At 41.7% G+C, this 27,931-nt stretch overlaps 1 protein-coding gene across 1 annotated transcript; it reads left to right on the top strand.

Moving 5' to 3' along the window:
- Nucleotides 1-322: 322 nt before the first annotated feature.
- Nucleotides 323-27,630, top strand: LOC124124341. Its single transcript, XM_048399412.1, has 22 exons — nt 323-409; nt 2,073-2,178; nt 2,932-3,126; nt 5,158-5,291; nt 6,201-6,309; nt 6,837-6,997; nt 7,285-7,407; nt 9,417-9,528; nt 9,881-10,041; nt 11,201-11,302; nt 11,531-11,614; nt 14,018-14,165; nt 14,902-15,075; nt 15,697-15,797; nt 16,570-16,648; nt 17,023-17,259; nt 18,766-19,014; nt 20,367-20,603; nt 21,852-21,917; nt 23,198-23,497; nt 26,329-26,406; nt 27,490-27,630. Exons 1-22 carry the CDS (start codon nt 395-397, stop codon nt 27,627-27,629), a joined length of 3,111 nt encoding a protein of 1,036 aa, XP_048255369.1. The 5' UTR covers nt 323-394; the 3' UTR covers nt 27,630.
- Nucleotides 27,631-27,931: the final 301 nt, after the last annotated feature.

Raw genomic sequence — 27,931 nt, 5'->3', positions numbered from 1 at the left:
CACATGTCGGATGAAGAACCATTAATTGACATCATGTACATCATGTATGTTAATGAGATTAAGGCGTGCTAACATAAATGCAAAGACACTATTAGAGACGTAAACTGAAACGTATTTCACTTCCATTTAGCAAATAAAAAATATTTTACTCCAGATAAAAAAAACACTTTAGGAACCTTCGACGTCGCCCTAACATTATTTACTATTCTGAAGAGCCGACTGTTCGTTATTCATCACATGTGTATCAGTGACAGTTGGTACAGGAAACTAGTCAATGTCTCATTAATGTTGCCACAACACCATATCAGTAGATAGGGCTTGTCCTGTATCGAAATGGTTGTTATCTGTCAGCATATATGTCTCACCGGCCTTCCCGTAGTCGACACCAGTCAGCATGCAAATCCTACAGGTACACTTGCTTTCATACTATCTTCTTCTTCTTCGAAAAAAAAAGATTGTTATTATCAGACACAGACGTTGGGTTAATTATTGTGGCAAGTGTTTCTTTAAAATTAAGCCGTTATGCATGTTCTCATTTTTGACCATTTCACGTTTGATACAGTATGCAGGGCAATTGTATTGACTGTGTCACTCGTATTGTTTACTTGAGCTATCCATTGTAGATATCAGACGTGGGTCAGACATTTTACCTGTGTGTCTGTCATCCCTCTACTGTCCGTCTGTCGTCATCCCACCCCTATATAGCTATGTCTGTCATCCAACTTCTTCTTTCAGTGCTTCTTCATATATAATAATAATAATAATAATAATAATAATAATAATAATAATAATAAGCTATTTATATTTCGCATATTTCCACCCCACTCAGTGGCATGCTCAAAGCGCTATTATTACCCCGTTCACTGGATCAGTGTGCACTCAAGAATCAGTCTCTGCTCCCTGGGGATCATACAACCCAAGCTGCCTCTTAAGCGCTAGAAGGTTAACAACCACATTGCCATCTCATCCTACCGGGTACCCATTCACTGCTGGGTGAACAGAGGCAAATTTCGAACAAAGTCACTTGCCCAAGGGGACGCCACGTGTGTTACATGTGCTTCCGTGTGAGGCAGGACCGAAGCCCTAGAAACTCTCAGGAGCCAAGCTGCCGAAACGCGATCACCCAACCAAGGACTCTCCCCGACCGACGCTGCCTATCTTCACCTGATTTGTGACCTGTGCCGTTCAGGTCGGTCTGCCATTCCTTGTGCCTGTCTGTATCTCATCCGTTTACTTGTCAATCTGTCACCCTTCTAATTCTTCCAGAATGATTTCTGTCTGTGGTTCACTCTGCTATATGTCCGATAGGCCTTTATCCCATACACCTGTCAGTCCTTCTGCTCATAAGTCTGTTAGTCCATCTTTCCTTCTTAGGTTCGTTCCGTCAGTCCTTTTATTTTCTTCTTAGGTTCCTTCCGTCAGTCCTTTTATTTCCTTCTTAGGTTCGTTCTGTCAGTCCTTTTATTTCCTTCTTAGGTTCGTTCTGTCAGTCCTTTTATTTCCCTCTTAGGATCGTTCTGTCAGTCCTTTTATTTCCTTATTAGGTTCGTTCTGTCCGTCCTTTTATTTCCTTCTTAGGTTCGTTCTGTCAGTCCTTTTATTTCCTTCTTAGGTTCGTTCTGTCAGTCCTTTTATTTCCTTCTTAGGTTTGTTCTGTCAGTCCTTTTATTTCCTTCTTAGGTTCGTTCTGTAAGTCCTTTTACATGTCTTCCTGTCACCCTTCAACCTCTTTCAGAGCTTCTTTCTGTTTGTGATTCATTCATTCCTTTATCTATGTGCCTGTCAACCCATCTTTCCTTCTTACTTTCTCTTTGTCAGTCAATCTACCTGTACGTGTGTTTGTCAATCCTCCCCACGTCTTTCAACACGCTAAGTGTGTCAATCCATCTACCTCCATCTAATCTTAAATGTATGTATGTATGTATGTATGTATGTATGTATGTATGTATGTATGTATGTATGTATGTATGTATGTAACATTTTAATTACACACGCACACACAAACATTTATATACATACAAACATAAACATAAACATATATATATATATATTTTAGCCGTTACCTATTTCAGGCTCTCCTCGTGGCTTGTGTTGTGTTATTTGGGGTTCAAGTGCAAGGGCAACAACTCCCGATTCCAATGTGTGCGACAAATCCACACGTGACTGTCGGCCCAGATGGTGAGTATCGTATCAACAGTACTCTCAGTAGTGTATATTTTCTTCAATGTATATACACTTGAACATAACTCTATGTTGGCTAGAAAGGTAGACACACTTTCAAAGTGATGGTTAACAAAAGCAATATCTGTACATTTCTGCAACACACCCTTTTAGTTATAAACAATAAAGCATGATAACTTAAAATCAACCCGCCCTATTGCTTCAAAACAGAAAGGCCATTACAGATACTGATATGCATATCAAGTGAAATACACTACTCAAAAGGAGCTAAAGGTTTAACGTCGCGTCCAAGATTATTGCACTTATATAGCGGCGTGCATGTACGTGTGTGTGTTTGTGTGGCTGCTTGTACTAGGCCGGACTGATGCCGATTTATAGTGCTAGCTCACTGAGATACCATGCCGCAGCTTAACATGAATATCCAAATCAGACACGAAACCCACGAGCACGGGTATGATGCTGACAAACCTAGAAACATAATCGGGGCGAAGCGGGATTCGAACCCACAATCATAGGTTTTTGGCATGCACAAGGGACGCAACTCTCACAGCTAATCGCGGCGCCTTAGACGACTGGGCTACCCGTGCCTCCTACATATTACGAAGGACATTACTCACATCTACATTCATTACAACTCTACGTAGCCGACTGTTCGTCTTATCCGACTTCGCCTTATCCGAATCAATACAGACAAGATGTGGCGCCACTGATGGTTTTAGTGTAACGTTGTTTCACGTCTTTATGATACAGATCCAAGACTACCAATGCTGCCCTTGCAGTATGAAGTCCACGTCGAAGGCGCAATCATTGACCAGTCGATGACTGTGACGGCCGATGAGTATGTATCGGTCATCTTTGGAGCATCGTCTCTGAAGACCACGCAAGGTGGGAATAGCGAAATCGTTATTCTTAACATCAACACAAACGAGAGTTACCACATTTTTGGTGAGTAGGCTCCCGGTACTGAATTAATCGACAGCGAAACTGTGTTCTCGTGAAATTCGTTATATATCGTTATTGTTAAATCATGAACAAAACCTCGAAAGGTCGAACACCTGCAAACAAATTTGATATATCGGTCAAGACTTTATGGTCCCAATAAAATCGTAATTATCTTAAAGTTGAGATAACATGAAATATCTGATCAACAGGATTTAATGAATTCAATCATCCTGTCTTTATTGTATCATTGTCAGCAAAGTTTTAGTGATATTTAAAGTTAGTAAGTGAGGTTAATTTAATGCTACATCGAACAGCAGTTATAGTGAGTGAGTGAGTATGGTTTTACGCCGCTCTTAGCAATATTCCAGCAATGTCACGGGGGGGGGGGGGGGGGACACCAGAAATGGTTCTCACACGTTGTACCCATGTCGGGAATCGAACCCGGGTCTTCTGCGTGACGAGCGAACGCTTTAACCACTAGGCTACCCGACCGCCCCAGCAGTTATATCAAAACGTGTCAGTTTGAGGTGGGAGGTATATAACCTTGTTGGATCCCCCGAGCACGGGCATGGTGTTGACAAACACGGAAACATAAGGACTAGGCTTATGATATAGTCGGAATCGTACAATCGACTGCTTTATGCAGAGATTTGTATTGGAAATGGAAAGGGTTATGTCGCTTTATTTTCGCTTTACGTACGTGACATATTTCCAGACCTTCAAGTTTTCATCTCACGTGTTTAAACTGAGGGACAAAAGAAAGTTCAAAGAGGTTTTTTTCATGCCACTGAAAATTGAAGGAACTGTTTTTTATTTAACCATCACACATTTTTGCAACTGTTTATAAAATGTATTTTGTGGCTGAGTAATATTGTGCAAAAATAATCTGGTTCAATGAAGACTTGGCTAAGAAATGAATTGACCCCAATCATGTTCAAATATTATCGATACAAAAAGTAAATGTGTTGATTTTTCAAATTGTCTTGCAACATCACGTTGACTCGATCCTGCTTCAAGCATACCAATGGCGCTCATTTTCGGACAGGCGTGGCATTTCGTAATATAAGGGTAACGCTGTTTTCCGTGGCATTATCATTTGCAGGAGCCCGAGGTCTTCGATTAACTGCCCGACGAAGGAGGCCAGTTGAAAAGACCGAGGGCTCCTGCAAATGATAATGCCCTGAAAAATAGCGTTACCGTTATTATAGCTAAATGGATGGAATTTGTTATCAAATACAAAGAAACAACAATATATCGGTTTTGAAACATTTACTGCAATCAACACGAATGTCACTGATCCACTTTTACAAATATGGAAACGTCATAGAACAAACCAGATGACGTCACTATTGAATGTGACGTCACCAATCCCTATCCTATGACGTCACCTAACAACGGACGTGATATTGGCCCGTCGTTACGCAATATGAGGGCATTATCAAGTTACAGTGGCCCGCTCATTTCTGAAAACTTGCGGGCGGTTTAATGATAATTCTATCCATTTTAGCTAAAATGTTGAATAATTGCGTTATTTTGTTGTTTTTCTGAGTGGTTGTTGTCAGCACGATGCTAAACAATGCATATGGAATCCCGTTAACTCACATGTTTTTATACCCATTCTTGGGTAGTGAAATGCACGGGGCTTGCATAAAAGTCAACTTTTGCATGGAATGCGTGCTTTGCTGTAGCAGTTGCGTTTTTGTGACTTGATTCCATACATGTACTACAATATTGAAAACCAAACTTTACTTGTTTGAAAAAAAAGCAGAATTATTGGTATCACAGGAACTTTTGTTGTTGAGTATATTCTTATTGGAAGAGATGACTAAATTGGTCGCATGATGAGACTTGGTGACTTGGTTGACAGTGTGCCATCATAGTACCCTTTTGCATGGATCATACAGCAGGAATATTACTTATTTTCATATACCCCGAGCGTCGATCATCATATTGGCATCCAAACAGAAGGCAAGTCCCTCTTTTTAGTTACAAGTTCTTGGTCGTGATTTAACAGTTGTGTTTCTTATATCACAGATTCAGAGTGCACCGTGTATAACCAGTCGACAGACGTAGTGGATGTTTTGGTAGGAGGGGCGTCAGGCGTGTCGTCAATGCCACATACATACTCAACAGCGTCTGTACTCAAGTTCGCCCAGAAATACGGCGAGGTCTGTATCTTATGTAAATGAAGAACTCAATCAGCCTGCCCCGTGGGGCCAAGGTCCCCAGAACCTGATCCTTGTTAGCAGCAAAGGCGCTGCCCACCTCCAAAACATAAATGGCATATGGACAAGAAGGAAATATGATAATAATGAAACACGAATCAAGACGCCGAGTTCCATATGTCAGTTGATTTTCTTGGTGTCATCTGCTTTGATATTATATGATGTTATTCATATACACTATACATATTTAGAGATGTTGTTCTAATAGATAACACAAGCTATACTTCATGGTGTTAGCACTTACGTTGATGTCACACCTTATTCACTGGCACTTACGTTTAAACGCAGAACTCGCTTTCCCTGGTGTTATCAATTTTGTTGGGTGATCATGTAATTTTCATCGCTATTTTGCCATTTACGCCCTCTGGAATGTGTTTCGACAGATGTTCTAGACTTATTTTTTTGTTGGGTTGACATTTTGATTTTCTGTTACTGAGGACTGTTTAAACAAAAGGGGGTTCGATGGCTGAGTGAGCTGGCACTAGAGTTGTGGCCCTCGGATACCAGAATCGATTATGAGCGTGTGCCCTCACTGTGCTACAAAACTTGTACACAAGCCCCTAAACGTTACACCCCAATTTGAATTACCAGAGTTTGTAGACTGAATTGAAAACATTACACTAACTTAGACCAATCGTTGTGCAGAGTTGCCTCCCTTGTCTGTGCCAGAATCCCATAAATACAAATCCTCGAAACGCCATCATTAGGATCCTTGGTCCGTCAGATCAATACCCCTTCTCGTGGGTTTCACGACAGCCTTATGCATCTACGACCAGCATCCCATTGAGCTCTCCTCCCACATTAGACTGACACGCCGTCACATGCAACACTGCTGAACTCACTTTCTTCCAGGTATATAAGGGCAAGTCTACTGTCCGGGGCATTCAGTGTGACCACTGGCAGTCGTGCATGTACTGGGGATTCCTTGGCGTCAACTTCACCCTCGACTACTACTTCTCTGGCAAGTTTATGTGTACTAACATGCAAGGGTGCTTTTGTAACACAATATTTCATTTACACTGTGTAAGGAAACAATATACTCCTCACCTCCACACCGGGGTGAAACCATTAGATCTTAGTAGTCGAATCTACTCAGAACCACACACACACACACACACACACACACACACACACACACACACACACACACACACACACACACACACACACACACACATTAAACATATTAGACTTCAATAACCGACATGAATCTGGATAAAACAAAGGCTCTCGAGGACAACACAAAATTACCAATGACATGTTCATCAAATCATTACACATATGGAAGTAGAAGGAATGGCTATAGTAGTGTTATGATGACCAGTACGTTCAGTACAAGAAACATTCACACAATGGATACATGAAGGTCTATTTTCGCAAAGAGGTCGTAGTGAACAAATACCGATGATGTGAGATATGTGTCGTCTCGGCTCAAAGGTTACTCCTCGCTGGTGAGTCAGTGAATGTCCTCATCATGATTTATTCCAGTTCCCAACTGGAACACAGCTGGTGGTTCTCCTCAGGTCCCGGTCAGGGCTGAAGTCGTCGGCTACCAAAATTTGGCGGGCCCCGGACCAGGATCCAGCTTTCATCACATATATGACTACACTGGCTACAAGAGCTATCTCACTGACATTACAGTGTTTCAGGTAAGTTGTTTCGTAAAAGAAACTAAAGGGAAACGATTATGATAACTGATCGATCGACCCGAGCTTGCAACGAAGACAACAGAACACCCAACCACCCATTCTGATTTCTAAGCATGACCCGATGTCGACCGCACGAATATACCCCATTTGCGTGTGTTCATAAGACATTTGTCCTCTCTCCATCATCAGTTTGAAAAATGCGAATGGAAACATTTAATTATATCACGCATCCATGTGTCTGTCAATACCGGGTTGTGCAATACTTGATCTGTACGTCGTTATTTTAGACGCCAGTAGGCGTGGCTTGTGAAGGTCGTCGTCAGACACGTCGCATGCCGCAGTTGAAGCCGCAGTATCGGTACAGACAGGAGGTAACTCACCTCAGCGGACAGATGGTTTACCAGGAAGACGTAAGTTGACAGTTGGTTGGTCACTTCTAAACAACGCTTTCAAGACATCCATCATGGAATTGAGTGAAAGCGTACAAATTAAATGTCCAAATGACTGATAATGAGAAATCATGGTCACTGTAGACTGGTCGATTTTCATGAAGCAAACTAACTATAAACAATTCCGGGACTCAAGATGAAATATCTTAAATAGCAAACGCGGAATAGAATAATCTGTCTCGATTATCTGCCCGAACAAATTTCATTGGGCAGAAAAGGCGAAAACAGCGATAGAAAATATTTGAATGATGCACTGAAAATCAGTGATGACACCAAGTGTTTGCGAAAAGGGTAAACATGTCCTGCCTTACAGGAAACAAAAAAAGCCTGGGTCATTCAATTGCTAATAAGCTGAAGGACATAGGAAACGTCACCTCAAATATTTGTTCAATATGTTTTCAACCAATGTCAAAATACCTTTTACTATAGATTGAAACGTATCGCCTAAACGCATCTTATTCATTCCTATAACAGACATGCGCAAAATGCACGTGCTCGGAAAAAGGCATATAACCCTTGGATTAATACCCGTATGCAAATCTGGTTTTAAAACGGATGCGAAAATGTTCTTTGGCATTGGCACATTCAGTTGTCAAAAGTGGTCATGCCGCGATTAATATTAGAAAAGATCGGGACGACATGCGCTTGGTCATCCCGTCAACAAAAAGACTATGTCCAGACGACATCGTCACTATGAGAGCCAACCGACCGTTCAAGGGCATGACGTTAACGCGTGAACACCGACGTCAGAGAATTAGGCGGGCGAGGAATGTCGAGCGATGGCTGCAGAGCAATTGGCGCAGAGTACTGTGTGGCGACGGGAGCAGGTTCCAACTCGTCAAAGTAGATGGCATGATGCGTATTTATCGGCGGCCAGGACTGGACTGAACCACACGATGTTGGCAGTGTGATGGTCTGGGTTGGGATTTGTGGAGACATGAAGACGCTACACGCTTACCGCTACACGCTACGTCAATGAAGTGATAACGCCAGCTATGCGCCATTTCTTCAACGTTACCCGCAAACGTTATTTCAGCAAGATAACGCCATACAGCCCACAGTGCCAGATTACGTTTCAACGCCAACAACGTGAACTCTTCCTTGGCCGGCAAGATGTCTTGAAATGTCTCTAATAGAGCAATCTGTGGGGCCACCAGGCACGACCGAATTGGCAACGTCAGCCACGTCCAGAGACAAGAGTGGCGTTAGCGCTGGCATTGCAGGCAGAATGGCATCTGATTCTTGTGCACGCCTTTGGGCGACTGACTGTCTCTACTCGGCGCCGTGTCAGATTGACTTCATAGTTGCTTTTTCGACCATTTTGAAAGTGACGGCTCATTTTTATTGGTGATCGAATATTGGACAGTTAACCTTCTTCGCAAAACATGTCGATAAAATGAAGTTATTCAGCTAGATTTGTCAGTGTTTATCCAAAAATATTGTAAAATTACCCTGTTTTAAAATACAAAAATCACTGTTAAAGAAAACTAGTATAACTTTGTTATTTATCTTATGTCCTTGAGTTTATATGAAGCACACATCTCTGAAAAACTCGAAACCGGGCTTTCCACACAAATCAGTCGCCCCTTTTGAATCATTGTTATTATTGTTCTAGTCCAAAACTTTAAAATTGTCAAAAATGAAACATTACTGGCTGTGATACATGCCCCCTTTCAATGAAATGTTAAACTACCTTCGAAATATGTTTCCAGTTCAAGTGGGCTAAATAAGATCCGATATGCGCCGTGTCCTTTCACAAACATGTTTTTAATCGAATTCAGGAAGCTACTGGAACCTTACATCGTGAAGACCAGTGTTTTAAAATAGTTGCAATCTTGTTTTCAGTTCGTTTGTAAACACGAAATATCGCCGATAATAATGAAGAAAACTGATACTGGCTATTTTACAATGTTTGAGAGCAGTATATACAAAGCAGTAAAAATTATAACATACCGGGTTGTGTGTGATAGGTCTGGTATGACTACAACCTCCAACTCGTCCGTTGGGACCACCGACCAACACACAAAAACAACCATTACAACACCCTTGACGCCATCACAGAGATTCACGACTTCAACACAGGTATGGTTATCAGAGAGAGAGAGAGAGTGAGAGAGAGAGAGAGAGAGAGAGAGAGAGAGAGAGAGAGAGAGAGAGAGAGAGAGAGGTACAAATAAAGGTGGTAAATGGTACAATGAGCACCGTGCTGTTGACCGATTGACCTCAGACATTCTGGATATCCCCCATATTAATAATGATTAGAGACGCCTTAATATACCCGAATTCATTTCAAAGTATTCAAAGTATTCCCCCACTCCCTTAAGCTCTAGAATGTTGAAATCCTAAAATCAGTATAATCTACACATGTTGTAACTGCTCGGCAAAAAACTAATGCTAGTGTAAATAGAATACAAAGATAACGCTTATATTTCAGGACTGGCTTATATCATTTACAAAGACTTCCCGCGCTGCAACTTCTATCACATACAGAATGATACCTGGGATGCAGCTCCAGATGCGTCCACGTCATCACTGAGACTGAAGCCGCCAGAGGGGATGTTCAGCTTGGATTCATCCTATGCTTATTCAGGACAGGTAAGCTTTTCCTAAAACAGCTCCACCTATCTTTCAGTCCTGATCTTAAGGACCTCTTCTTCAAACACGCATCCAGGAGCACGGTTGGATCAATCGTCTAAGGCGCCGCAATTCCCTCTGTGGATTTGAGTCCCTTGGGCACGCCAGAAACCTATGATTGTGGGTTCGGATCCTGGTTCCCCCGATTACGTTTCTAGGTTTGTCAGCACCACATCCGTTTCACCAGAGTCCTGAATCACTTCGGGCTTTCCTCACACATTAAGGTGACACGCCGTGATATAACTAGAATACTGTTATAATCGGTGTTACACGCAACTCACTCACTCTAAGTTTGTCAGCACTATACCTGTGCTGGGTTTAAACCAAAGTTGTTAACGTCTGAAATCTGCATTACTGGAGCATTAAGCTACATGCATTGAGTTGATACACTGTCCGGTTGATACACTCCGGTTGCTCTCGCTCAAACATGCACTCTCAGTGACTCCAATGACATGCAAATCCTTATATCATCTTTCATCACCCCCATTCGTCTGTAGTTCTCTCTGTGCCGATCTTCTTCTCTCTCGCTCTCTCTGTCTCTCTGTAAATACAATACAGCGTCTGTCCGGAGAGCGGAATTTCCGTGTGCGATGCCCTGGTCGCGACATAACAAGAGACGTTAAACATGGGACTTATTACTCTGCCTAGTGCTTGGCATATAGGGGTTAAAACAAGGACTGGTCGGCTTGGAGTGTACTTTGTATGAGGGGGTATCCTTGGGGGCTTCGAATCTCATTGGGTTAGCACTATAACATCGGACAAGAATAAGCAGCAAAACGAACACGTGACAATACAATTTAAATACCACTGCCTTTTTCTCTCTGTGTGTGTCCCCCTGTGTCTGTCTGCCTCTCTCCCTCGTTATCACTCTCCCCCACCCTCAACCCCCGTTTTGTTGATCTTTGAATGTCGTTCCCCATCTCAACTTCTCGTACATATTCCAAAATACCGGAGCTACAACTTAAAACATTTATTCATAAAATTGTTCGTCATTAACACTAGAGCAGGACAATGTTAAAATAGTGAAAGCCATCTTTGATTAACACTTTATTAGAATAAAGTAATATGAAACAACAGCTGCTACATTTGCCCCATGGCCATTATTCCACTCCGTGAGCAGCGAACAGTCCGGGGAATCGCGTGTGACGTGTACTCAGCAGTCAGGACGGACTACGGGAGTCTCCGGGGCCTTAACGTCACATTTGAGATCTACTTCATGAGCGTGAGTTGCCAAACATTTCACAACTGATCTACCGAAACAAGATACTTATTAAAATTCCTATAACATATCAATCTTTTACAGCATTTTCACAATAATTGTTCTTTTGGTACATTCCTCATTCATATATTTCGTTATGCATCAAACTTGCTCTCTTTACCCTCTGTGATATTCAATTCAATAGTTTTACCATATTATCGAAACCCTACTCAACATTTGTGATATTTTCAGCATGACTGGCATAGTGCGAATGACATTGGGAATGACCCGGACAGCACTGATACGCCTGTTAGACTGGACATATCGGAACCTACGGTAAGCTAACCTTATGTTGCTGACCATGTTACGAACGTGGAGCTCGTTGCAAAATGTGCATATAACAGCATGACGCCTAGGATACATGGCTTGTCTTCCCAAACAACATTATTGTTTATCTCACCGAGTGGCCCGAAAAACAGAAACTATTTAAGTTGATGTAAATTTTGAAAGGCTACGAGATGTTACGAACATATTTTTTACCAAGGTTGACAAAAAGCAATATTTATTTCAAACCTCAGCTTGTTGTCGCTGTTCTCTCGAACCGACAACGTTGCGTTGATGTGAACGTAACGATCGACAACGTTGCAGGAACTCCGACTTATCCTTCCTCATATTAAGAAATGCCATTCCCTGGCATTTCGTCAACATTAATGGCCTCAATGAGGAAAGGGTGTCTGGCCTTCGTCAGTGCACAAGATGCACTGCGACTGACATGAACTAATATCTTAATACTCGTATCAGTTACCGGAACATCAAAGTAGTCTCATACAAAACCGACGCTCAAGAATCTGCATTGTTGCCAATAGATGCTAGGATCCGGTTAAAGACCCTATACTTCACACACAAATGTCAGTATGGTCTTGCACCGCCATACCGAACTGAACTTCTCTGAAATTCAGAACATTTTGTGTCTCTCGGACAAAGCTGAAATAGTTTGGTCTAATATCTTTTAGTGTTGCGGCGTCAACATTGTTGTAACAGACTACTGAAATTACAGATATATAATAAATAATCGAGTCTGGATCAGACAATCCAGTGATCGACATCATGAACTTCAATCCAAATTTACTTGACGGTGCTGAAACATATGGATTAAAACGATCGAATGTTATCGGAAAGGTTTGCTTGTGAGCATGTGAGAGATCTCTAGGTGTAAAAACCATCACAATAGTTGATGGCGAATTTAGTAGATTTCCTCTATTTATATATTCACAGCTAAAAGTAGTAGTACTGACTGAAACGCCTTAACATGAATTCATAGAAATGTTACAATATGATGATATCGATGTTATACGAAGTGGTAAACGTCTGAGACCTGCATCACTTCGGGCGTTCCTCCCACATTAAGCTGACACGTCGCGATAAAACTGGAATACTGTTAAAAGCGGCGTTAAACCCAACTCACTCACTCTTCAATTAGGTGCAACGATGTATAAAAATACATCACAGCCATAAATGGTTATCCCAAAACTGTGCAACAAGTGTTGTTATTTTTGTGGTAAAATTCACGATGAGGTAGTCTAACGGTTAAAGCATTCGCTCGTCACTCCGAATGTCTTGGTTCGATTCCCCATACGAGTACATCTTGGTGAAATCTATTTCCCTTGCCATGCTGTTGTTTAAATATTGCTAAGATAGGCGCAAAGAATTCATGTAAATTACATGTTAGATAGGCATTCTAGATGTTGCTGTGACGTTACATCCGGTGTCAAGCCGTTATCCAGAGGTTGCTATTTATTCTATGTTTTCATAACTGCGTAAATTGGTCGATTTTTCGGGATCTCCTCACTTTGCCAATACCTATTGTTTCCAGTATGAAAATCAGCCAGGCATGCTAATTGGTGAAACAATAGAAGGCACCAGGGGTCATCTCAAAATTTTGATATATGATATGCACAAAATTTGTATTATTTTATTCTATATAGCACTTCATATCATAGCATTAAATAACATTACATTTAGCATTTTGATACATTCATACACATATTTACAGTGTATTTCATTATTTCATTATTTTATTCTATATAGCACTTCATAGCATTAAATAACATTACATTTAGCATTTTGATACATTCATACATATATTTACAGTGTATTTTATTATTTTATTCTATATAGCACTTCATAGCATTAAATAACATGATTACATTTGGCATTTTGATACATACATTCACATATTTACAGTGTATTTCATTATTTTATTAATACTTACTTACTCAATTACTTTGGAGATTTAACGTGCGCTTTCCGACTCATGCGTATTTCGCACACGGGCCAGGCCAGGCCATTTTATGTGTTTCAGAAATTTATTAATGAAAGTCCTTTTCTTATACAAACTGAACGTTGATCGTTAATCAGTAATTAATAAACAAATAAGAAAATTCGCTTACCAATATTGCCAGTGAACACTTTTGACATTAATTTGAGGGGGTGAACTCAGTTCAGTATTTGGTGACTTTGATATGGCCCCCATGCTTGTATAAACATAGCCACTGTTAATCCCTGGTGGCCTGGTGGCAAAGTGAGGATAAACCGATATTTCATGGATAAATGAGTTGATTATTAGACAGACTTTATGAAACGGACTCACTTTGCAGTTAAATCTGGAAGTACAAATTACTATGGCAAAAGGAAGTATGTTTTCCTATGACTGAAGGAGGATATGTTTTAATTTTACAGACTAGTTTTGGAATCATCTACGATTATTACGACTTCGACCAAACACATCCAGATGTTATCAACGCCTTCGACATCACAACATGCTACAAGGACGCTCCAGGAATAGACTTTCAGATTACGTTCCCAGGTAGTCCATCATATTCAGAATGTTAACAAGTGAATTATATCATACGAATGCTGAACAAATCCTTGAAAAAAACTCCTTGGTATGACGGGTTAAAACTGGTCCCCAGTTTGACGTAAAGGCGACAAAATGGATCGGGTGGTCAGGCTCGGTGACTATGAGATCGTACCCCGTTGGCCGTGGACGTTGATCATAATATTAATCACTTGTTTGTCAAGCCCAGACGCGAATATTTACAGGCCGCCTCAATGTAGAGGACATAAACATAGGTGCGGCGTTAAACAACCGATCAACCCTCCATGGGCACCACTGTTTCCCCTAATGAAATTAATTAAGCGCGTAAACGATTTCTGTAATCATATAAAAATCTCTACCCCGTTTTACTGAAAACTCCTAATCAGGAATTTCGCCTTCTGGACTATTCTGTTGAAAACGGGTAGATACAATAATCCTCAGCATATATTTATCAGTACGGACATTTACTAATCCGGAATCTCGCCTTCTGGACAATTCTGTTGAAAACGGGTAGATACAATAATCCTCAGCATATATTTATCAATACGGACATCTACTAATCCGAAAACCTCGCCTTTCGACACCTTATGCCGGTAACGTGTACATACGTAATCCCTTATCATTCATTCTTTTATCCGGACAACTGATAATCCGTGTGACGTGCCTGAAGCGCCTGAAAATCACAGAAACTGATCAGTAGATAACCATGAAAAATGTTTGGCTGGATTTTTGTTTGCTATTTCAGGTAATCCAATTTCTATTCTGCCGCAACAAGAAACAGTCCTACACGATGTGGGAAGGGTGAGCATCGCCAGTGCAGCCCGACTGACCCCACTACGTATTCAGAACCTGGAAGTCCACTGGGGTGAAAACGACACGTACTTGATCGGTACATTACTGGATCAGGCGCCTCTAACAGGTGAGACGAGTGAGTGAGTTGGTAACAACGCCGCTTTGAACCAAGTGTGGGTTTTATCGGTTTGAGGAAAGCCCACTGTAGTTCATTTTGAGTTTGACCATTTGGGTGAAACCCACAAGCATGGGTATAAAACTGACAGACCAAGGATCAAATCATGTTTATAACCCATGACCAGAGGATCCTGGAATGGCAAAGGGGCGCAACTCTTCATAGCGGTGCCTTTGCATCTGTGCGACCATGCCTTGTATAAAGTCTCTATGGACATGCGTGTTAAGAAAACCATGTTTTTAATTTGTTCCACAGCTGACTCATCATCGAGGATCACAGTTTCCTGAAACAACTAATCCGCTAACGTTCTGGATATTCCAGTGTTCATTGAAACCCCCAGGACACGACATTTGATGCAAATATCTCCACTAAATAACGTGTACCCATCCTTGCACAGAGTTATCCCTGAAACGGCGCTTTGTTTCATCGTTTATCACGCTCTGTATCTCCATGATAATATAGGTTTCCGCCATGTTCCGTAACAATAATGTTGCCACAATTGAAACTGAATCCATTTTGTTTTCCATGTTTAGTACGCGTGGAACCTCAAATCCATTGTTTGTGTTTTGTTAGCCGGCGCTGGCCACGAGGTTGGCAGGGGTCAGGCTTACAGGGCGCTGGCGAATGCAGTGACAAGTGGTCAAGTGGGCATTGTTGTCCCCCACGGAAACACGGTATGGGCACTACATTTTTGTCCAGGAGTCATTCCAGGGACCCTTCCACAAAGCGATCGTAGCGCAAAGACAGTCGTAAGTCTATGGTCCCGTATGGGAATTAAAATCCCCCTAGGGCTACGATAGTTTGTGGAACGGGTCCTTGGTATTGTGAGGGATACCGCGGAGTGTGTTAGACTGGCTGAATCGAGTGAATGAATAAGTTGTTGACGTGTGTGAGTTGATTTTGATTGGAAAAGTGTTTCAGTTTTCCATGTTAATATGATGTGACAGACGTTTACAACTTTGGTGAAACCCATGAGCGGGGAGGGGGTGGGGCAGATACAGGGCCATATTCGGGTGGGTCCTGGTTTCTAAACAACGACCATAGGGGTCTCGAAACTGGAGGCTTCAAAGTGAAAGCTGTGAGACAGACATGGTCTGTATTTAATCAGTATGAATATAGAATATCGGTATGACTGATCCAAGGATACCGGGCATCAACTTTACCTGCAACAACCTACAAAATCATGGGGCACTGTTGGCCCAGTGGTCTAAGACGCCGGAAGTCGTTTTTCAGAAGTTTGTTCCTAGAAACCTATGGTCGTGAGTTCGAATCCCAGATTCTCCCTGTCGTGTCTTGGCTCGTCAGCAGCCGTACTCCTGGGTTTTATTGTAGTAAAAATATACGACCTGCATCACTTCGTACGTTTCCCCGCATCAAACTGACCTGTCGTCTTATAACTGAAATCCTCACTCGCTCATAAATTCAGAATTCCATCATATGTTTCAGAGCACTGTACTTAACGCCACTGGGATCACAACCGACATCTGGAGGCAAGGGTCATCAGGATCGCAATATTCATCAAAATGTTAGGATCAATCAATGCAATATAAAATATCATTGATAAAACTGCAGATTTTTTAAATAGAAAAGTAATATAATCTTGAATCTTGGTAAAATAGGGATAAATACATGATGTGAAACCAATTTAGTTTCTTGCATTATGAAACAATGGGAAACCAAACTTAATTCTTGATATTTATATTAAACAAATTAGAACAGCAGTTTTTTACGTGGCCCGAACTGGCTGAAGAAGCAACAGCGTTGACAAAACTAGGCCAAATGTACGGTCCTAGATTTCCTACCTCCATTCTGGATACCGTGAGGAATGTTTCGGAAAAGGGACCATGTTATAATCTACATATTTGTGTCTCATAAAGTTTAATATATGCTTATTTGCAGTATCAGTCTTGCATCACTTCACGTTTTCTGCAAATCGTGCGTTACCCAGAGGAGATGGTAATACGATCCTTACCGGACTGTCATTGGAAGACTGCGCAAGTCAGTGTCTAGCCCATTTAATCTTCTCGTGCCAGACATTCCAGTACCAACCAAGCAGTGGCAAGTGTTCCCTGGCCTCTGAACTCCCTGACACCAGTCATGCAGTTACCCACACCGAGGCATCTCATGTCTACACACGTAAGTCTCATGCTCATAAAATAGTTACATTCTTTGCTGAATGTGGGTCAGACAATATTGTCCCCTTAAACGTTTGAGGTCGTGACGAGGATCCTTCCAGGTATCGTTCTCAAGTAAGTGAGTGAGTGAATATGGTTTTACGCCGCTTTCCAGCAATATCACGGCGGGGGATACCAGAAATTGACTTCACTCATTGTACCGTGTCGAAAATCGAACCCGGGTTTTCGGCGTGACGATCGAACCCTTAAACTACAAGGCTACCCGCCCGCCCCTCAACATTTAAAAAAAAGTTACACCTATATTGTTTGGTGAGAGTGTCGAACTCATCATCAGTGAAAACTGAGATACATTTTATTGTCGAATGTAGGTATGATTCTCAACATCAGTGAAAACTGAGACACAAGTGTATTGCCGAGTGAAGGTATGATTCTCAACATCAGTGAAAACTGAGACACGAGTGTATTGTCGAGTGAAGGTATGATTCTCAACATCAGTGGAAACTGAGACACGAGTGTATTGCCGAGTGTAGGTATGATTCTCAACATCAGTGAAAACTGAGACACAAGTGTATTGCCGAGTGAAGGTATGATTCTCAACATCTGTGAAAACTGAGACACGTGTGTATTGCCGAGTGAAGGTATGATTCTCAACATCAGTGAAAACTGAGACACGAGTGTATTGCCGAGTGAAGGTATGATTCTCAACATCAGTGGAAACTGAGACACAAGTGTATTGCCGAGTGAAGGTATGATTCTCAACATCAGTGAAAACTGAGACACGAGTGTATTGCCGAGTGAAGGTATCATTCTCAACATCACTGGAAACTGAGACACAAGTGTATTGCCGAGTGAAGGTATGATTCTCAACATCAGTGAAAACTGAGACACGTGTGTATTGCCGAGTGAAGGTATCATTCTCAACATCAGTGAAAACTGGGACACGAGTGTATTGCCGAGTGAAGGTATGATTCTCAACATCAGTGAAAACTGAGACACAAGTGTATTGCCGAGTGAAGGTATGATTCTCAACATCAGTGAAAACTGAGACACAAGTGTATTGCCGAGTGAAGGTATGATTCTCAAATGCCGAAAAAAAAAAATATGTTTCAGGTATGAATTGAAAAATAAAATCTTTTCCTCTTCCCTGGTATTCCGAATGCAAAACAAAACCTCCTGGAAACATTTGATTAAAACCAATGTTTTAAATGTTAGTTTTTGTTGCAATTTTCTTCTTTGTTAAGTTTTTTTAGACATAGATTTTATGCTCCAGTTGAGGTTTGGATTGAAATTGTTTGTCCAGTTATCTTTACTAATGTGTATCGATCGACCAATGCATATCTCAACCAGTATCTATATCTGTACCAGCATGCATCTCTAGTAATGTGTATATCTACCAATGTGTATCCCTATCAGAGTGTATATCTCCTGATGTCTATATTTTCCAGTATAACATATAAATGACTGTATATTTCTTTGTCAACACGGGATGACGGTCCATGTGTTTCAGGGGATTATACCCTTGGATTCAGCGCCCTCTACAACACCTACATTGGGAACAAATCCTTCTCCGAGACACATCCTAACATTCCAACGGTCAACTCCTGTGCACAACTTTGTATACGAGCGTCGATGACAATACCATGTACATCTTTTAATTACGCTCAGAAATACGGCACGTGCATCCTCGAGTCACATGATCGCAACGACGTCTCCCCCTCCGATATTGTTTCAAGCACAGTGTGGGACAACTATTTGCGTACGTACAACCCATCACTGCCAGGAAAACGTGTGCTTTTCTGGTCCTCAATGCTGTTCATCCTGAAAGTCCCGCTGACACACACACACACCCTCTCTCTCTCTCACACACACACACTCTCTCTCTCTCTCTCTCTCTCTCTCACACACACACACACACACACACACACACACACACACACACACACACACACACACACTCTCTCTCTCTCTCTCTCTCACACTCTCTCTGTCTCACACACACAAACACACACACACTCTCTCTCTCTCACACACACACACAAACACACACACACTCTCGCACACACACACATAGATATACACATAACCACCCAGGAAATGAATTGGTTTCAGATTTCATTAACATTCCGTATGAGGTCAATGTGGGAGGAAAGCCAAATTAGTTCTCTTTATGTGTCAAGATCCTTTCTAATGAGCACCGCCTTGACGCTGCTGGAATATTGCTAAGAGCGGCGTAAAACAACTCGACCAATCTTGAATATTACGAATATAGGTTTTGCGATCTTTGTTTTAGAAAATAATCCAAACTAAATAACAGCTGTGCTGTGGGCAACTACATATACCAGTCTCAGTGGTTATAATTTACATATAGCACATTAGCAGTTCCACCATTACTCCTAAACATTGAACAGCAGAAACGACGTTTGAATTGGTGTTTTGAACATTGAAATGTCATGTAGGACAATGTAATGTTCTCAGGTGAAAGTTCAGGGTGGCTATATGATATTATAAAAAAACTATTTAGGGAATCATAAAAGACAATATCAACTTAAACAGCTAAAAAATATATGTGACATGAAAGCAGAGGTGGTGAGATATTTGGACAGTATGACTTTTACGATTTTTTAACTTCCTTGATAGGCAGTATGCCTCACCACATTGAATCAGGAAAAGATTGGTTGGTTGGTTTGTTGTTTAGCGCCGCACTCAGTAATATTCCAGCTATATGACGGCGGTCTGTAAATAATCGAGTCTGGACCAGACAATCCAGTGATTAATATCATGAGCATCGATCCACGCAATTGGGATCGATGACATGCATCAACCAAGTCAGCGAGCCTGACCACCAGATCCCGTTTGTCGCCTTTTACGACAAACATAGTCACCTTTTACGGCAAGCATGGGTTGCTGAAGACCTATTCTACCCCGGAATCTTCACGGGTCATCAGGAAAAGAGGTGGACTGCCAACACATTGAATAGTTTGCTGTTTCGTAGCTTTAGGTAGCAGTGTTCATTGGACAAACCTATCTCGTGGTCCATGACTTGATAAATCTATATTTCAAAATGTTCTCATTCTCACTAATTTCTATATATGATTTATTCTTGTACAGGAGACTACAGCACAGACTTCAAGGAAAGCAAGGGGTATACCGTGACAACAACAGCAAAGTTTAGGACTGAGCAAAGTTCAGTGTCTGACTGTGCCAAGTTGTGTGTAGCAGAAACGGGCTTCTCATGTGCCAGCTTCATATTTTGCACGGATCGCACGTGCAGACTTCAAACTGAGTCTCTTTATGATGTCGACCACCTGTCAGCTATCCCGTATGATTGGTGCAGTATTTACAATCGTTAGTATAAGTGATTTGATCATGTAAAAAAAAATTAACCAATACATTAATGTTGTCCGACTCGATTGTTTACAGGCCGCCATTGTATGGCAGGACAATTGCTGGGTGCGACGTTAGGCAACAAACGCTTGCTATTTAATGAAACTGTGAGTGGCGGGTTCTATCTGTGGAGCAGGACATACTTAAGCTTTTCGAAAAAAAACTGGTGTCATCAATGATGTCAGAAATCCATTCATATCATGTTCACCACTATTGGTCCTTTTATGCCCTATCTAATCTGCTCAGGCAGATAAACGAAACCGGTTATTCATACACGTTGACGTTTTGAATATACTGACATTTTACTTTATTACAACAGATTGCAACCACGGTATAGAAATGGCATGGAGTTAGGGAGCTGTTAAATATAGCTTTGCCTGTCTACACTGAACATAGAGAAAAACGAAAATAAAAAGGGGCGGGGTTAAATTTGACGGAAACTCTTGGCAGGGGATCTCTGTGAGATAATTTGTTCTCCTGTTTGGCAAGGACAGAAACAATGTAATGGCATGTCACCTTAGATTGGGTGAGGCGGGCTGAAATGGACAAGCGTTCAATACATGCGACGCACATGCACGAGTGTGTGCGTGTGTGGTGTGCCCTCTGGCCACAGTTTAACATGGATACACCACTCAGAAACAGTATACTGTGTCCGAGTCGAACAGTCTATTCCCCCAAATGTTGAGCGACAGGCAGGATAACAACAGGCATCTTTCAATGTATTTTAGTATTAAGCGGCCGGGATGTAACCACCAACCTTGCGCCCTCTGGGCAAACCCACTATCCACTACCCCACGGAGGCGGTCGAGTTTGAAAATGAACGCGGATATTTGAATATTAACTGAAAATTTATTATGCATGACATCGAACCATCAACTGCGGCATAAGATGTTTCAAATGAAAACAATATACATACTATTGATTTCGTTTTCTCGTTTGTGACGATCAATCCTATTCGGCACAAGGGTCCATTATCGCCGATATCGCTTGTCTCAATCATGGGGTATTTTTATATCAAAATATGTTTTTGCACTTAACCCCAGGACTTCGAGTTGTCGAGGTTTCACTGCAGCAATATTAAAAGATCATGTTTACATTTTTTATTTATCGAGTCAAATTGAGTAGAAGTGAAATGTATGGTCATATTAAAATCATTTATGAAATATCCCTGTGAAGTCACATGGGATGACAGTTGTCCTATTGTTTCAGGTATGCATTACCCAGATGGAAGTCTCTACCTACCACCTGATCTCACAGAGAAAACTTGTCTTCAGAGTATGTGCATTTCTGTTTCGGACTGACGCGTGTTAATCAGACAAATAATTTATGCACAACTTCATGCATACATATACAATAATACAGTACGTATTTGTACGTTAAAACAGTATTTCGTTACATCAGTAGTTCATTATATCAAGAGTACCCTGTGCCGTTAGTTCGTAATGCATTATATCAATAGTTCAGCAATATATCAGCACTTCGTCATATAAATAGTTAGTGGTATCAATAGGCCGTTATATTATTACTTTGGTCTATCAGTAGTTCATTTATCAGTAGTTCGTTACAACAGTAGTACATAGAGGTTATCACGCGAGTGTGTTTGGGGATAGTAAATATCCTGCATTAGGAATAAACATTGTATTTAGCGAGCTTTGGCGAGCCAAATACATAGTGTTTATTCCTAATACAGGATATTTACCATCCCCGAACACACAAGCGTGATAACCTCTTTATCATATAATGTCATTCTTCAATTCTGTGCTTGAAAATCGCTTTCCCTCTCTCACAAACATTACCTAAACATTGCGAGTTTTCCTGGAATGCGCTCATTAATATTTATTACGTCACTGGGTACGTGATGTGTCAGTCGGACAGTGGCAGTAGCCAATATAGTTCCAACTGAAATCTGTTTCTTATACACAAAACAACAATTGTTTTTACTTCCTTTCGCGGCAATCCATCGATCTGTCCGCTACCTAGAGTAACTGCCCTTTGTCAAAGGGAAGCTACTCTAATCCTAGCCTATGAGACGTCACGGCCACGTTCAGACGTTGTTGACAGTCGGCCTGTTCTGTCATAACGTTAAAAAGTGCAGTCAGATGTACCCAAAACGCCAAAACGAAACAAGGTAACAATTCAAACATATTTCGGCTAAATCCAACTATTTTTATTTGTGGAAAAGGTTTCAAGCCGCGGAGGTCCACAAGCATGCCTTAGCTACGTCGCAGTTAGACACTGATTTTCAGTACATTAGACTGTTCTTTTGATAATTGTTGCAATTATCCCTGTAGTTTATCCAGATTCCCGATGGTTAATTCAGACTCGATCGCCGAATGACAAGTGCAACGCCATGTTTGTTTATAAACACTGAAAGTAGTCCATACTTGACTTTTGATATTTGCATCTCTATCCGCATATGACCCCAAAGGATATCGTTGTTATCCGCTGGCTTTATCCTGCCGAAAAACCTACCCATTATATGATAAATTGTTATATCAGGAGTAGCACAGTAACTGATATGCAATTTTCACTAACAACATCATTGTTTCAACAAGCTTCAAGCACCAGTAAAACCCAAGCAACGAAAACGGATGCATCTGCACACACAGAGCCTCAAACGCCAACAGCGACATCGACACCAACAAAGACAACGACACCAACAAAGACAACGACACCAACAAAGACAACGACGCCAACGACGCCAACAACCACGACAAGATCGACGAAACCGACGGGGAAAACTATATCTGCATCCACACAGGTACCTCGCAAGACGGAGAAACCTACTCCCTGTGCTTGTGTCTGCAACAATCCAACAACGCCAGCCGTCACACCTCCTACAGCAACGTATACAGGTAACATATCCAGATTCCCATCACATAACACTGATAATAATTAATTACAGTAAAGTATCACCTGACATGATAATAACATAACATAACATGAAAGTATCATCTCGCAATACTACAGAAATACATAGAAAAGTATGATAAATAATATTATATTACTCTCTCTTTTATATTTGGTGCTAACAAAATGAAATACCTGATGGTGGCCTCGAAGATTTTGAGTGTTCTCCCGATTCGTACTCCTCTTCTACCAATGATCTTTCCGATGATCCGGTGTATATTTTGTTTATGTCATTCTATTATCCAATCTGGGATTTACCGTTTGAGAAACCGAGGCCAATTTATCAATTTGACCAATCATTTTCACGGAATCAACTTGATTTATGACATTATTTCAGTTGCCCTTGATGCGGACTGTTCTTTGCATGACATTAACTGCTGCGTTAATTAATGCGGCTGTGCGAACGCTGGAAGAACTCCATACACTTTCCAAAGAAACTGAACCAAAACAGGGACATATACAAATTCAACAAAAAAAGGTTCCTAGTCAAACAATCTGAACAACGAAATATGTTTCCTGGATAGAACAATAACGTTGCTTGAAGTTACCTTCCTCGGGGCAATCGATGTCAAAACGTCAAACATCAATGTGGAAAAAAATTCTTGATAATTTGAGGGCAAAGTTAATGATTTGGACATAAATTAAAAGAAAGTGGGGGCAAGAAAAACAATTTCATAAAACAAAATAAGCTGTTTAAAACTATTGAAAAGCAGTTTTATGGGCAATTAAATACAAGCAATGGCATTGGTGAGGGAAGGCCAAGCATGGATTCAAGTGAAAGATTTTGCAATCACTTGTGGTCTATACCCGGCAACTGTAACCTCGAGAAACCATGGGTACAGGATTACAATAATAATGTACATAACAAAATTAAGTCACCATTGTTGTGTTTCATTACATCCGACTGCCTGAAAAAAGGTAATGAAAAGGTCCCAATCTAATAAGGCGCTATTACTTCACTATTTGAATTCTCTTATGGATAGGGAGGATGTTCAGCTTTCTCCCAAAGAAAGGTGGTTTGACTGACACGAAATATTCCGCCCTATTACTTGTCTGAAAAGACAGTACAATTATTTACAGGGTGTCTTACAGAACTTAGGTCATCATACTGCGCTTCCAATCACATAATTTATATGGAGCAGAAAAGAGCAAGAAAGGGATGTTGGGTTTTCTAAGGGGTCAATTGATGGTTCTGAAAATGATTTTTGAAGAGGCTAAAACTTACCACCGTAACCTCTCAATGTGTTCGATAGACTACAGAGAAGCATATGATTCTTTACCTCAACAATGAATTTTGAAGTCACTGGAATGTATTCCAGCCCCATCACTTCAGACAATAGATCCCACAGCCCTCGCCCGTCCCTCAATCGCGCATGTTTACCAATTGCAATCATAATGGGAGGACGTGGTTTGATGAACGTTGAGGCTTTTCATGAAAGATTTTTATTGTGCACTTTTGAACACATTTATTTGTCTGATGATCCTCTTGTGAAGCATGCCAAGACTCACGAAGAAACAACACATTCCACAGTTTTCTTAAACGAGCCAACTATGATGGACATAATCTCAATGTCAATGTTGATTTTGTTGATGGCTCTGTGCTGCTGGACGGTAGACAAATGAATGTCAACCAAGCGAAGTGTCATATCAAATCATCCCATACTCAACCCAGGCGAGGCTATCTGAATTACAACTGCATCGCGTTTTTGTCCAGTGTGTTGAGAAGAGCAGCAGCAACCCTGCAGAGTCCTTTGCTTGGACAAAGCCGCCTGGCATGAGGAGTGAAACAAAACAGAAGGCTTTCTGTTTGCTGCCCAGGACAAGTCACTTCCCACTCGAAACCGTCAATGTATGATTTTGCATCCAAATATTGATATGACATTTTGATTATTAATGAATTTTATGCGAATGTCCAAAACATTGTCAGTGGATGCCCAACTCTGGCACAAAGACATTATCTTAAGCGACATGATGGAGTGGCTCGACCCCTTTAATACCGTCTTCGCCATGCTTGTGGTTTTGACACACAGGTCAATCCATGGTACGATGTGGTGGGCGTCATGGAAAATGATCAACACAAAATTCTTTGGAATAGGCCCGTATACAGCCTAAGACTTATCCAGGGCAACAAACCTGATCTACTCCGTTTTGATAAATTCAAGGAAGTCCTCTATATCTTTGAAATCTCTGTCCCTTTTGAATTAATTGATTGATAAAATTCAGGAAAAACATTGCAAATATGCGGATCTCACTTTCGAAATGTCACGCTTGCATCCTAAGTACTAAGTTGTCCCCTTGTTCTCGGTGCCTTACGTTTGGTACCTCCCAATCTGTTGACTGGTTTTAAGGGGGTACCCGGGTTTGATGCCATGAATACAGCCCTTCTGACAATCTGGGTAATGCAGAAGGCTGCAGTGTTGGGGAGTCTTCACATTCTTCGAAACGTTAGCTGTGGGTTCGCCTAGGCAGCGCTTCCTGGGAGAAGTCCCATTCGATGTCCGGTCTGGGTGTAGAGGGGTCAAGGGCCCTGAGCTGATGATGAGCCTGACTACCCTGACTGTGCCAGTATCACCCAAACCCTCTTTGCTGCATTTATTTATTTTAATTGGTATATGATAATAATACATTGTAGTCCCATATTATCTCGCCTTAATAGAATTACGTATTATTGTAACGTATCATCTTGCATGATAATAACGTTACATTTCAGTAAACTAATATCTCGCATGATAATAATGTTATGAGTCTCTGCACAATGAACCTAAAAATGTTTCAGGAGGTCTCAAAACATCATCGTCATCGTCAGGAACACAGTGTGGAGAAACGTCACCGTCCAAACCTTCGCCAGCAACAGGTATTTTGTGGGTGTAATATAACGTTAAACAGATTCGGCGTACATATAGCTAGCTGCCTTGCAAGTTGAATACATATCAGCCTGAAGTTAATACGTGTTTATACAAGTAGTTAGGTTATGTGTGTCAGGCAAGCAATGTTAAAGCTCTTAAAGGTCTAGTAGACCTCGTAGTTAGGCAAGCAGGGGCACCGTCAGAGCCCTGGACGCGGGGCGTAGTTAGGAAAGCAGGAGCACCGTCAGAGCCCTGGACACGGGGCGTAGTTAGGCAAGCAGGGGCAAGGTCAGAGCCCTGGACGCGGGGCGTAGTTAGGAAAGCAGGAGCACCGTCAGAGCCCTGGACACGGGGCGTAGTTAGGAAAGCAGGGGCAAGGTCAGAGCCCTGGACGCGGGGCGTAGTTAGGAAAGCAGGAGCACCGTCAGAGCCCTGGACGCGGGGCGTAGTTAGGAAAGCAGGGGCAAGGTCAGAGCCCTGGACGCGGGGCGTAGTTAGGAAAGCAGGAGCACCGTCAGAGCCCTGGACGCGGGGCGTAGTTAGGCAAGATGGAACAATGATAGCGCCCAGGGGAGGGAATGTCGTTAGGCAAGCACTGTTCAGTTATAGAGCTGAGGAATCTGAAGTAGTTTGGTAAGCACTGATCAGTTCTTGAGCTCTTCAAGCTGAACGCAGATAGGCAAGCACTGATCAGTTACGGAGGTCTGGAAACGGGAGGTTGTTAGGCAAGCACTGATCAGTTACGGGGGTCTGGAAACGGGAGGTTGTTAGGCAAGCACTGATCAGTTACGGAGGTCTGGAAACGGGAGGTTGTTAGGCAAGCACTGATCAGTTACGGAGGTCTGGAAACGGGAGGTAGTTAGGCAAGCACTGATCAGTTACGGAGGTCTGGAAGCGGGAGGTTGTTAGGCAATCACTGATCAGTTATAGAGGTCTGGAAACGGGAGGTTGTTGGGCAAGCACTGATCAGTTATAGAGGTCTGGAAACGGAATGTTGTTCGGCAAGCACTGATCAGTTATACATATTCATTCATCATTAACCACTGTGTTGCTCACCACTCGATTATTTTTTATGTGTCCTACTTTCCAAGGTACAATAGTTGGAATAGCCATCGCAATGTTGATCCTGGGAGGCATCCTCGGCGGCATTATCGTCTTCTTCATTCAACGACGTCGCGAGGGCAATATGAAATACGACAAGTACATTAGCAACCCAGTGTACTCTGAATAAACTATGGTACAATAGCTTTTTGTTGGCTCATTTAATGTACTTGATTCTTTGATGACTATGTTGAGGATAGGGAAAAATAAACTGCCGTCGGAAAACTGAAAGTACACACCCATGTTTGATGGTGCCTGAATTATGTAACAAGCAAGAAATGGCTATTCGATGGTGATGTATTTGGCGCTCTTGTTGACGCAACGGTCCACGGCAAGTCATGAGTGTTGCCCTTCCGCAGATAACTTCTCCCAAATGATGAAATTGTCTTTCGATGAACATCTGCCATTTTCTTTTTGCGCCATTCGTGTTTG

This window comes from Haliotis rufescens, unplaced genomic scaffold, assembly GCF_023055435.1.
Source record: "Haliotis rufescens isolate VD_foot unplaced genomic scaffold, xgHalRufe1.0.p SCAF_2, whole genome shotgun sequence".
Taxonomy (NCBI): Eukaryota; Metazoa; Mollusca; class Gastropoda; order Lepetellida; family Haliotidae; genus Haliotis; species Haliotis rufescens.
This window is presented reverse-complemented; position numbering and strand designations above follow the sequence as displayed.

What these genes read in the sequence shown, in the direction of transcription:
- LOC124124341 (XM_048399412.1), top strand. An exon ending in TTGAGATCTACTTCATGAGC is followed by an intron (nt 11,303 to 11,530) that starts GTGAGTTGCCAA and finishes TGATATTTTCAG; the next exon opens with CATGACTGGCATAGTGCGAA. An exon ending in TTGTCCCCCACGGAAACACG is followed by an intron (nt 15,798 to 16,569) that starts GTATGGGCACTA and finishes CATATGTTTCAG; the next exon opens with AGCACTGTACTTAACGCCAC.